The 13,778-nt window shown below is 41.4% G+C and overlaps 1 protein-coding gene across 6 annotated transcripts in view; it reads right to left on the reverse strand.

Annotated features, from left to right (window-relative positions):
• MSI2 (musashi RNA binding protein 2) overlaps window positions 1–13,778 on the reverse strand; it is a 648,294-nt gene that overhangs the window by 67,925 nt on the left and 566,591 nt on the right. The window contains exon 11 of one of the 6 annotated variants that reach the window (XM_070932034.1): window positions 4,201–4,239. The exons of the other annotated variants lie outside the window; for them this stretch is intronic. Within the exon in view, the coding sequence (XP_070788135.1) occupies window positions 4,201–4,239 (39 nt within the window). The remainder of the gene's footprint in view (window positions 1–4,200; window positions 4,240–13,778) is intronic. 6 annotated transcript variants of the gene reach the window in all.

Consider the following 13,778-nt stretch of genomic DNA (forward strand, 5'->3'; position numbering starts at 1 on the left):
CTATGGTACAAACAACATTACAGAGAAGCAGTTTCTCTTAAACTCAGTGTTTATAATGTCCTGGTAACGGGATTACCATCTGTTCTTCCTGAATTTATTTGAATGAGACAGTTGATTCAGGTTTAAAGAAGCAGTCCTCCAGGTACCTCAGCACTAAACTATAGTGGGTTTTATAGGTTAAAAAGCATTGGTTTAAATTGCCATAAACTTATTAGCAGCCAATGAATAATTTACCACAGCTTTGCTGGCTGGGGAATTCTGGGAGTTGAAGTCCGCCAGGCTTAAAGTGGCCAAGGTTGGAAACCCCTGTTCTAAGGCACCTTCACCCCACATTGTTCCTGCCTTCCTAAACACAACCGCGGAAAACAGAGATATTCTTGTCTCCCAGTCAGCAAACACAGGAAATGTCCATGGTGTTATATTATTATGAATCATTTACTTTTTTTAAAAAAAACCCAAACTCTTGTGTATTGATTTACAATGCTTGAGTAAACACAAAATACCTTGCTGGCTTTTCTCTCTCTCCCAAAACAGTCATTTGCACAGCTCCAAGGCCGTTATAACTTCCCTGGATGTTATATTAAAACTGCCATTTCGAGAGTTGAAATGAAATATATATATATATACTTCCAATAGAAGTGACCTACAGCCAAAGAGGTATTACATGGGCTGCAATTGTGGTTTTAATACACGGAGCCCAAGCCTCTTCCATCTTAAGTATCACTTACTGAAACTGGTAACTGTTCCCAGGCTCCAGAAAGAAAACCTCGGATCAATTGTAACCGTCCCGTCCACCCCGGTTCAAATTGCTGAAAGAAGAATTACTATGGAAGAATCTAAAAATGCACAGGAACATATGAATGAAGTGTTCCTCGCGGGACACTGCTGACTCTAGAGAATGTTTATACGGCCTTCATTTTGGCAGCCAGCAATAGCTGTATAGCATCTTAATTTTCAAAACTCATTACTTAAGAAACCCAGTCCTGCCTTCCTTAACCACAAAGCCAGCAGAGCTTCATATCTAGTTGTCCGTTTATCCCATTCTGCAGTGCAAATTTAACACGGCACTAAAGGCTTGTTTTGTGAAGACAGAAGCTGCCTTTTAAAAAAACCTTGCCTCTGACCTTTGAAAGTCTAACTAACCGGACTTGAAAAATTTTGAATTAAAATGATCAATTGTTGACACAGCATGTCAACAATTAACAGGGAGAATTCAAGAGAGGTGCTTTGATCAGGCTTCAAATGCATCACTTCAGTCCACTGTCTAGAAACCAGGAGCAAGAATACACAATGGAAACATCTGGAAGTTTCACAACCTTGGTGCCACTGCCAAAATGGCCTTGTTCCCAGTCACAATCCCAGAGAAAATTAAAGATCTTGAAGAAAGGATCCTCACAACCCTGACCTTAATAGGTAACTATTGACTCCAAACTATACTCAAACCCAGCAATTTCCTGTGAGTCAAGAAGACATATATTATTCTGTAGTTATTATGATCATTTTTTTTAAAAAAAAAATTATCATTCATCTGCCTATGACACAAACTGAAAGTCAATTGTGTTGGTGGAGTGAGGCGCAGAGGTGGGTTTCAGCAGGTTCTGACCAGTTCTGGAGAACTGGTAGCGGAAATTTTGAGTAGTTTGGAGAACCAGTAGTAAAAATTCTGACTGGCCCCACCCCCATCTATTCTCTGCCTCGCAAGTCCCACTGATTGGGAGGAAATGGGGATTTTGCAGTAACCTTCCCCTGCCCTGCCCACCAAGCCCCGCCCACCAAGCCACACCCACAGAACCGGTAGTAAAAATTTTTGAAACCCACCACTGGTGGGGTGGTGGCTGTGCAACATTTATGTAACATATTTCCTAAACCATCTTGTAAAGCTTGGAGAACTGCATGCCAGGCAGGTACAGTTCATAAATACTTGTCAAAACATGAATGGTTGTGGTTTTTTTCCTTTCCAGGAAAAAAAAAAGTGCCACTGCATATTACTGAAATTTGTAAAAGGCACTTTTGGTTATTTTCTTGACCTGAGCACCCAACAGCAAGGTAGAATCCCAAAGCACTTGGAGATAAACCTGCATCTTCAGAAAGGCAAACCTGTCTAACCAAGGAAATACACTTATAACACAATAACATCAGTGTAATTTATCATTGATCATAATTTACGATTAACCAATTCCATACATTTCATCAGTGATTTAAGGCAACTATTTAGAACCCCTCCTTCTTCACACTGACAAGTTGAAAAGAAAAGTCATAGCTTGATATGACTAAAGTTGGCCTTCTTTAGATGTGTTGGCTTACAAGGTCACGCTGGGTAGAAATTTTAGAAATTGAAGTCCAACACATCTCAGCAGCACTGACTGGCAAAGGCTGTTTAATGCAAATGTAACTATCATTAGAATCAAGATGGAAATTCTGGTTGTGTTCTATACATTGTAGGAAAACCCTTTGTCAGGTTTCGATGTCATCTCAAATAAATTGCACTCCCAAACAATTAATCTTTGCTGAAATATTCCATTTATTGAGTACGACAGATCTGGCCCCGACTTTGTCGTAGCCGATACTAACCCTCTGACCCCCATTCCGCTCCCCAATTCTCATCTTCTCATTGGCCATCTTCCAAGTCAGTCTCCCCAGCTTCTGACCTCACCCCACAGGAATGTCCCCCCCCCATCCCATCTCCTAGGGGATATTATCTACAGAGAAAATAAGTAGGTGAAAAGTCAAGCCTCGTCTTTGAAAAGTCAAGCCTCGTCTTTTTATGGCAGCATCAGAATGCTGACACCCTTCTTATCTTGGTTCCACTTGTGGCCACAGCAAAAATGAACACTACACTATATAGATAATCCTCGAGTTACGACTATTTGGTCAATGATCATTCAAAGTTATGGCAGCATTGAAGAGATGGTACTTAAGTTTGGTCCCCTAAATGACAGGCATTGCACTACGCCCATGATCACATGATCAAAAATTCAAGGGCGCTTGCAGCCTGCCCACACGAATGACTGAAGGAGCACTTCAACCTCCCATCTGCCTCTCTCTCCCCCCATCTCTGCCCTTTTGGCAACCCTGCATAGCGGCACTCCTTGGAGGCAGTGGCAGCAGTGGGACTAAAATAGAGGCTCAAGGCCTTTAGCAATGCCAATCAGCTGCCACCACACCCAGGCCTCTACTTCAGCTTCTGTGCCACCGCTGCCGAGAAGGGTTGCCTCAAGCCCTGTGCTCCAGCCACCCTTGCCCTCTGCGTTCCGCTCCTGTCATTCTGCTAGCCTTGTGCTCTACTGGCCCTGCCACCCTGCTGTCCCCAGTTGACACCTTATTCCTCTCGCTACTGATGAGGTATGCCCAGCCTGCCCCTAAATGAGGCAGCTGCTGGCTGTACCAGGCTATTCTCACGATGCTTTGGAAGGCTTTTGAGGCCTTTTAAAACCTTATGAGAAAGCTACCCACACCATGCTCCAAATCGCACGGGCTGATGTCTCATTTGGACAGTAACATTAGGAAGAAGGGTGGACTTGGCCAGCAGCTGGCATCAGTAATGGGAGGAAGACTGATGATGATGGAGTGCAAGGTGACAAAAAAGGGCAGAGATATGGTGAGGGGAGAGATAGATGGGTGTGGGGAAGAGGACGCCTTACCTTACCAAAGTTCTGGCCTGACGGGGGCCAAGCTGGGAGTGGCTCGGATGGAGGTGATCCCTGCCTAACAACTGGTGGGATTCAGTTAAAGGACAGCAACAGGGAGAGCTGGAACTGCCATTGCTAAACAATGCAGTCATGTGACATCACATTTTATAGCTGCGTTGCTTAACGATGGAAATTCTGCTCCCAATTACCACTGTAACTTGAGAACTGCCTGTATATATTATTAGTACATCCTTTTGTAACACATAGCTTATGTATTTGCTCAGTTCCCATCGAAACAAATATACACAAAACAGACGGATGTTCAGAACATTGCTACATTAGTACCCTCCAGATGTGTTGGTCTCCAGTTGTGCTGAGCAACAACTCCCCAAATTCCCCTATTCCTGAGAATTGTAATCCAACACATCTGGAGAGCAGGAAGTTGGAAAGGGTGTTCTACAGAAATTATTAAAAGCACTACAAGAGGTATCCAGAGTTGCATCAAGAAAGAATAGAATTCTACTAAAAAAAAAAAAAGTGCAGTTTAAAAACTTAATTGTAAGAAACTTGCCTGGATAACTGGGTTTGATTGAAGATCCCACGGAAAGCACTAAAAATCCACAGAACCAGATACAGGCATTACTGGGCAGTATAAGAAGCTATAAACTGATTTATAAAAATTAAAAAAAAAACATGACTAACTTTCATCCATTTCCTCCTTCCGCTGACGTTCCCTCAAAAAAGTAGATTTACCCTGTATTTAAAATGCTAAGTAGGTGTAGATAAATAAGGATGACCCACCTTGGAAATGTCAAAAGAATTCTGCTGCTTTTACTTCAAAATTGATTAATCCTATTAATACATTTTTTTAAAAAAAAACAAACCTCACCAACCTTTGGCCAAGAGTGCTTTGACAGCAGCACGCGTTTCCTTTTGTCATTCAATTCTGCTTTAGTTCATTTGTTAAATTATTAAAATGTATTTCACCTGCTTAGGTAATTAGCATGTTAGGGGCTCAGCAGTGCAGGTAATATGAAGTCATTATTAAGAAAAAACGATATTGTATTCCAGCCACAGCTGCTGGTAGGCCCTTAAGGCAAAGAAGACGGATCAGAAAAGATTCTGTGAAACCTGGTTTGCATCTGTATAAATTCTGGGCCCTTCCTCATTATCATTTTACCCATTTCCCCCCCCCCCCAAAGTAAACAGCCCACTGGATGCATCTTTCTTCACTTGGAGAGGTGGATGAAGTTCAGGCAGGGCAGGATAATTGTTCTGCGAGGAGGAATCTTAAAAGGATGGAGAATAAGGCAGAATATTTAATATTTAACTGCCTTTAGCATCGGTTGCTTTTTCTTCCTAGTAAGCAAGTAGGGTACAACAGCTTCCAGCTTGCTGCCCTAGCACCCAAAGTCAGAGGACTAGCGATGCTTGGAATATCTCTGCCCTCACCCACCCTTAACTAATTATGTCTCGGGCCCAGGCACTAGGCAATGGCTGTGTCTTCTCTGGCACGATATAAAGCTATGGGCCAGCTGGGGAATTGAAAGCTTTAGATTCATTTTCTGCCCTTGCTCTGCAAGCCCAGAATAAGAGAGCTTTCCTCATCCTGGTGCTTTTTAAATCTGCTAGGCTATTTTTCCCCAAAATTCCTTCTCCCCACACATACCAGCCTAACTCATTGATTCTAATTCATTTTATTAATGTAAGGCCATTTGGGCTCTGCCATCAGAAATGGATTATGTGATACTGCTTTCCTCTTTTGTCTTCCTATTCCCTGGGCATAGAACCCTTGCATTAGGCAAGGTTGCTTCAGTGAATGATGATTTTTTTTAAAAAAAATTAAAAATGGCTGATCTTGTCCTCTTTTCAATTGGCCTGTTCCATATAAATACTTTTAAAAAAAATATAATCATTAAAAAGAACATTTAATGACTCCCAAGTTGGGGCTTGACTCCTGGGAATCCATGCATTGCAGTGTAAATAAATGATCTGCTATTGCTTAACAGTGGGATGTTATTGTTTTTTCAATTTTATAATATAGCTGTCAGCACTCTAAGCAAGTCCAATCTTGCTGATTTTTTCTCAAGATTAGATGAATACAACTAAGTGCTACTATTGGTCATAAAAGATTGTGGAAGAGCAGTATTACATGCCAGTCTTGTGATGGTGGGGAAGTCTTTATTATCCTTTGTTTCCACCCCTAAACCCCTTTGAGGATTTATAAATTCTTTCAGTCTCTAGAGCAGGGGTGTCAAACTCTATTTCATTGAGGGCCACATCAGGGTGGTATCTGACTTCGGGAGGGGCAGGGTGGGCATGGCCAGCTGAATGTCACTCGTGTCGGGGGCACCTGTGGTGGCCTGAGTCCTCTGCCAGCTAAAACGGGCTCCCAAGCTCCGTTTTGGCCTGCGACGGCCTCCTGCAACCCTCTGCTAGTGAAAACAGAGCTCGGGAGGGTTGCCCACGGCCCTCACGAGCACCGTTTTCGCTGACAGAAGCACCATGGGCTGGTTTCGTTGTTTCCAAGGTAGCCCCACGGGCCAGATCTAAGCATACCGCAGGTCGGATCCGACCCCCAGGCCTTGAGTTTGACACCCATGCTCTAGAGGAATATAATTGGAGAGAACATAGGGAAGATACAGGTTAAGAAAGGGTCCCCTTTACTTATTTCTTTTAATTATCTAGATCTGTAAGCATTATATTATCCTGGTTCTAACATTATTCTGAATCTGTCTCTCTGACAGAGACAGAGACTTTCAGGCTTGGTCTCTGAGCCTCTTCCAGACCTCCTGTTCTAAATGCACTTCCCTTTTTATCCAGTTCCCTCTTCCTGGTAGAATCTCACCTGGAAGGAATAGGCTACCTTTGATGATAAGGTGGTCTAATGCAGGGGTCTCCAACCTTGGCCACTTTAAGCCTGGTGGACTTCAACTCCTAGGATTCCCTAGCCAGCTTTGAAGTCCGCCAGGCTTAAATGTGGCCAAGGTTGGAGACCGTTGGTCTAATGGTTAAGACACGCACCTAGAAAGCAGGAGATTGAAGTCCCACTTGCTATGAAAGCTAGCTGAGATGGACATCTAGATTAAAGAAAGGGTGGCTAGAGACAGTAAGCAGATCGGAAAGGACTTTAGGTTCTTTGCTGGCTGATTTTGGAGTCCCAACTGAAGAACTATCACATTGTATAATAAATACCTTGTATTTGAGCCCACTGAGCCAATTCCAGGAGCATTACTCATAAACCCAAAATTTGGGATCAGTTCTAACTGATTCCCCTAACTGCAGCTGGTGTACAGACTGAAGGGATGGCTTTGAAGGACAGGACGAAAAGCCTTCAATCAAGACAATGGCCAAATCAACAATGCTTGAGTCCAGGCTAAGAAATTAATTTGAGAAAAGGTTTCAGACAAAGTCCCTCCCTAGTTCTCATGGAGGGGGAAAACAGAGTCAGACTTGCAAGGTTCTGTCACTAGAGCAATTACAATAAAAATCCTATATGGCACTTTTTAAAAGTCTGGTTTACCTTATGGGACTAACCTTGGGTCTGACTAAAATATTTCCAACATTTTGCTGACTGATGACCAAAATAAAGAGACTTGGTTTGATCTTTAGCAGCATTTCTGCGTGCGCCAGTTGCGCCCCTACCTGGACCGTGATGACCTGCGCACAGTCACTCATGCGCTCGTCACCTCCCGGATCGACTACTGCAATGCTCTCTACATGGGGCTGCCCTTGAAGACCACCCGGAGGCTTCAGCTGGTGCAGAATGCGGCTGCGCGGGTAGTGATGGGAGTGTCCTGACACTCTCATGTTACACCCCTCCTGCGGGACCTGCATTGGCTACCGGTTGCCCTCTGGGTGAGATTCAAGGTGCTGGTAATTACCTATTAAGCCCTACATGGCTTAGGCCCGGGGTACCTGGCGGACCATCTGCAGCCAGCGACAGCTCCCCATCGCCGGGTGCGCTTTCACAGGGAGGGCCTCCTTGGGGTCCCGTTGGTCAGACAGTGTCAGCTGGCGACTCCCAGGGAGCGGGCCTTCTCTGTGGGCGCACCTACTCTGTGGAATCAGCTCCCCCTGGGGCTCCGGATGGCCCCTTTGCTCTTTGCTCTTTCTTTGCTCTTTCCGCCGTGACCTCAAAACATGATTATTTGGCCTGGACGGATTGGACTGAAGGGGTTTTTTAAAGGGGATTTTATTGATTTTTATATTTGAATACTGAATTTTATGTGTTTTTTCTATTGTTGTGAGCCGCCCTGAGTCCTTTGGGAGAGAGGGAGGCCTACAAGTTTAATAAAATAAATAAATAAATAATAAATTTCATCTTTGAATGACCATTAGAAAAAAAATGGGCTAATTCTAGGCATGAAGAAATTACTTAATGGGGAACAGAGGTGATACCATTTTGAAAGTTTCAAATAAGCTTCATTAATGGTGCTCAAATGTTTGCAATTCAAAATGTTATTTTAATGGATTATTTTAACTTTATTAAACAATAAATGAACAAATGATATAAAAAGACTATTAGTACACTGCATGATATTGTAAGTTATTGTCATTAACAGATTATTAATACTTGGTGGTAGAATTAGAAGTAAGAACAAGCCACACAACTAATCAATTGAACGTAAAGAATAGCTACTTTATTACCACTTTTTATTTCAGGATAATCCTTTATAATATGAGCATTTAACAATGCCTCGTTTATAGTTACAGGAAGTTTCCTATCAGGCTGCCTGGAAGTTTTAAAGCAAAAATTAGTTTTTAATTTAGTTTTTTAAAAATAAAAATTAATAAATTTTTAAAATTAAATTACATTTATTTAATTTACAGCTTAAATAAGTTTGCTATCAGGTTGCCTGGCAGTTTTAAACCAAATCCTTATAAAACCTTTATTACCTCCAGTTCCTGGCGTTTAGGAGAAAAACTAATGGCACATTTGCACAAGAAAACCATTTAAAAGTAACCAGGGGCCGAAATAGGACAGAGTTTTCAGAATTGTTCACTTCTCACCTGAAAGATGCTCATGAGCTCTGACACCATTAGCCAGCTGATACTCTTAGATTCTTTATTTATCTAATATAAATGGCTAGATGGAGCACCCACTTAACCAATGGTCTTGAATCCAGATCCTTTAACATCTCTTGGGCTGTATAGCTTTTCATTTCAATGGCTGTGAAAGCCCAACTTCAATTTTTGGCATCTCTTGGTAGACTTGGGAAAGATTCCTGCCTGAAAACTTGGGGAGATGATTCTCTGGAAGCCATCTTTTGTATTAGGTCTTCAGACCTGCCACGTTTACTACTGTGGGAAACTGGGAGGGGGGGGATCGTATGGATATATAGTCATAATAACATTCCTTTCTCAGAGAGTCAAGGACATCTTGCCCTGCACCTGGAAGGCTGGAACTGGGAGGCATCTCCAGTTGGGACGGTGCATTAATTGGGCCGTGTGATGGACTTGTGGGTATTGGGCAGGGACTTGAATTTTTGTTTGGGTGGGGAAAACTTGGAAACTTTCAGATTCGGGTTTTCCCAGATGTGCCAATATGACATCTCTAATAAAATGTAGCTTTGAGGAAACTCAAGCCTCGGAATTTTCTTTCATTGGGGGGGTCTTACTTGGAACCCTGACATTCTGGATGTAACAGACTATGATTCCCAGAATTTGCAGTCAGCTGCAACACAGCACAATATGTTATATAGTGGATCTGCCATGCATTCCTGTGTCAAAGAGGAAGATGATTTCGGTCCAAATTCATCCAGGAAAACTAGGCTACTTGATATCCATATCTGAGTTTGATGAAAAGATTAATGTGCATTTCATGCACAGAAACTTGACAAAAGTTACATCCTGTTCTTCCCTACCTGCTCTTGAATTCTATTATCATCAGAACATCCAACATTGTTGAAACCAAAACCAGCACTTTTAACTGATTAAAAAGCAGGTATCCATGTGAGTTTGTATGTACTGAAGCCCCCATTTTCACCATCTTATTTTATGCTGGTGAAGATTAAAATGGAAGGTTCTGATAAACTCACTGTGGGTGATTTAGTGCATACTTTTTTGGCAGGGGAGATTGGGATGAAAAGGTTGTCAACACTTTGGAGGTAAACAAAAGGAGATGCGGAGCTAGAAAATCAGACTTGGAACAGCCAAAAATGACTGGAAGGGTGAGAATAGTATCACAAAGCCAAGCAAACTTGAAGAAAGCTCTCCTAACTGATATTAATCTAATGGTTTTCTTGAGCGACTGCCATTCATTTCAGTTGTGCAGAATAAGTTTGGAATAGTTATTGGTAGTAGAATCCATCGTGCAGAGTATTTAAATATCTTCTTTCCCTCAAATGTGTGTATTTGTTGTTTGAAAATTAACAAAGCTCACACTTTGGTTCCTGGGGAAAAAAAGACTGGGAGATTTAAAGAGCCTGCTGGAAAAAGAACACAACTCCAAAAAGGCTAGACACTTCCAGAAATGAGTACCTGAAGCAACTTTCAAACCATGAGGTCATTTTTGAAAATTTCCTCTGGTAGCCTTGTATGGTTGAAATATAGGGGATGGCCGGGCCCTCCCAAATGAGGCACCTATTAGGCACCTACTTCATTCCTTTTCTCAGACCAGGCAAAATCATTTTTATTCCATTCCATTCCTTCATTCAATATTGTGTTAACAAGTTTTACGTTGCAGTGGAATTTTTTATCCAATTTAATTTATCTGCTTTGGTTGTTTATATACTGTATACTTTTACCCATGATTTTCACTACAGTTGGCAAGCCGTATGCAGTTAGGGATATGCATTTCTAATCTTACTTTATTTATCTTGCTTATTCAAATCAGTAGCAAAGTAGCTTTCAGAAAAGAACAATCTGAGGAAAAAGAACATTTTGCCAGTATAGTGGGGGAATGATCATTATACAGTTGCCAGAAACTTGAATTAATGTTCATGATTACTTGATCATGCACCTAAGATAATTATATTTATGCTCCTCCTTTGTCTAATAGCCATACCCACCATCCTGAAGGGCAGCAGAGATACTGCTGTTCCATTCAGTAAATGTCTGGCAAGAAATGGCAGATCATCTGACTCGGTCTCTCCACATGTCATCTTTAGTGAAGCGTGCAAACCAGCGTCTGCATTTCCTGAGTTGAATGAGGAGAGCACATTTTTCTCCTTCTGTCCTGGCCACTTTTTACAGAGGCACAATTGAGAGCATTTTAACAAACTGCATCCCTGTTTGGTTTGGTGGCAGCAGGGCCTCAGATAGAAAGTCCATACAGAGAGTGGTAAGGACAGCTGAGAAGATTATAGGAAGCTCGCTTCCCGTTATTCAGGATACTGCGTATAAGCGCTGTGTGCTTAGAGCTCAAATTCAAAACTAATGCAAAAAAGAAGAGAAATAAAAAGAAAAATATTCTTTAAAAAAAAGTGCAATCCATCAAACAGATGGAAAAAGTAGTTTTAGGGTTTCTATCTCTCAAAGTTTTAAAAAACTTTGTCCAGCCTCTTAAAAATTACTCTTCAAGGACACCTTAACCAGTTTCCCTGGGTATTACAGAGAGTTGAGCTCTTTATAATTATTTCAATGAATTGTAACACAAATTACACAAGGTATTATTTACTTACTGTACATGTAAAAGGTAATTTCTGGAAGAAGGGTTGTTAATGTAGTTTACATTTCAAGCCATGAAACCATAAGTGAAAACAATCCACCACAAAGCATTAGTCAAAACAGGCAAAATATCCGTGGGTCCAACCTGGGCAATCCCAGGTGAGGAAATGTGTGTTGAGATGGAAACACTGCTTCTTGTGTACTTATGTCATAATGCTACTGGCTAGCATGTAAAGGGCAGGGTCTGTGTTGTGACATCACAATATTCAGTTCATCATTTTAACACCACTGAGTTTTATAGGATTTGTGGGCCCCTCCCAAAAATAAAAATAGCATTAAAATTATATTTCATAAGTTTCAATACTTTTTATATTTTTTTTACAGAGAAACAGTGAATAGCAAATTATATAAGTATTATTTTGTAATAATCAGTTGTTTCCAATTAATCATAATACCTATGACATATCTTCAAAATTACTAAATTTTATATTTATTGCTATGCCTAAAATTATAAATAAAATCCTTGATTTGATGTTCCAACTCTATGCCCATTTGCCTGTTTTCTATGAAAAGACTATGGAAATAAATATTTATCAAAAGGCATGAAAAATAAAGAATTTCTATTTCATTTTTATTCTGATAAAAAATGGGGAAAAAAGTCATGGGCCCTGGGAACTGTGTCTAATGGATAAACTAATCCTGGTGGCAGGGAGGAAGGGATTGGAAATCTTGTTTTGCTACTTTTTAGTCCTGAAGCCTAATCTGATGACAGAAGTCTATGTATCAAGTCCTTCTTGTCTTATAGTGAGGTGTGTGAAGGACTAGAGAACAAATGAAAAATAAAGTTTCCTCTTGAGCCAAGCTAAATCCCTGTGACTACATGGATGCTTGTTCCTTAAATAGCCAAGAGCCATATCATACAGTATTTGCCCAGATCAGGACCTTGTGCCTTTTCTGTGTACCGTGTTTCCCCGAAAATAAGACCCTGTCTTCTATTTTTTGAACCCTGAAATAAGTGCTTGGCCTTATTTTCGGGGAGGTCTTATTATTTTGGGGCGTTTGAAGCAAGACGGGGCTCCTCTTGCCGTCTTACCTGATTTCCAGCTCTGTCTCCCTAACTCTAACCAGAGGAAATGGCGGGGACCAGCTGCGCATGTATTTAAATATTTTCAGGGAGGTCTTATTTTCTGGAGAGGGTTTATTTTCGGGGGAGGTCTTATTTTCAGAGGAGGTCTTATTTTCAGGGAAACACGGTAATTGCAATAGAGTTCCATTACTCAGCTCTGTTCAGAAGGCTGAAACTCTGGACCACTGGTCATGTCAGAATAGAAATAAAAAGTATAAACTTCCTTAAGCTGAAGTGTGACTATGTGAACATGAAGAGAAGTGCAATATGTACACACATGTACACACATATACACACACAATCATATATATACATATATCAGTAGGGACAGTTAAGATCCTGTGCAGAACCCTCAAACTCCCAGGCCTCTGGTAAAGGACCCAAGACTGAGGAAGACATAGACTACCCATAAGGGTGAGAAGATAATTTTTTTTATATATTACGCCTGGTCCTCTATCCAATATTAGCTTGGTCCACCCTATTCGTTGTTCTCAAGATCAGCCCCAATTGAATAAGTGCTCCAACCAGTTGTGATGAATAACAGCACAGGGCCTTGTTTCCTGCTTTGCTAACTCTATTTGTTTAGACCAGGGCTATCAAACTCCCGGCCCGTAGGCTGGATGCATCACGCAATGGCCATGCCCACGACCGGTTTAGTGAAGGGGAAAAAAAATCCCGATACGTCATGTGGCACTGCGGTGACGACGTGAGCTTGACCCCACTGGTTTAGACCAACCCATGAAATGGACATCACAGGATCACAAGAACTCTACTTTATTGAGATATGTTAGTAACGGAATCATCTAAGTCTGCCCATTAGGGAGTCAGGGGCACTCAATCTGAATATCTTTCTAATACTTTCCCACCTCCTGCCCAAAAAATGCTTTTTCGGTGCCTATAGTCCTTTCGCTTTCTGCATGCCTTCTCCAAGATCTTCTCCCTGGCTCCCAACAAGTCTTCACAACAGCCAAGAACCCTACAAAGGGGAACGCTGTCCTAAGTTACCAGTAAAGGAACCCACTTCAAAATTTGATTGGTTCTGTACCCCCAGAAAAGTCCAAGCTTGACATCAACACAAACAGTTAAACAAACATGGCCTGGCAAGAGAAATCATAAAAGAAGCCCAAATGGCAGCAGTTTTTAAAACAAAACAAAACAAAACAAAAAATTTAAAAAAACCCACAACCCACCACCATCCCTATTTCCCAAATATTGAAAAGACACATAATGGAACAGCTGGATCGTGGTATTGTTTCACCTGAGAGAAGTAAATATCACATTTCCATACAGTGCCAAGTGGCATTTTATTTGCTTACAAAGCAAATGAGCGAAAAGGGAATGTCCTCTATGGAACAAAAGGAGTTAGCCAAGCCTGCCTCTATTTAAATTTCAAAACAATAGCAAAAACGGGC

Source organism: Pituophis catenifer, unplaced genomic scaffold (assembly GCF_029215685.1).
Source record: "Pituophis catenifer annectens isolate HBS135680 unplaced genomic scaffold, rPitCat1.0.hap2 SCAF_1, whole genome shotgun sequence".
Lineage (NCBI taxonomy): Eukaryota > Metazoa > Chordata > Lepidosauria > Squamata > Colubridae > Pituophis > Pituophis catenifer.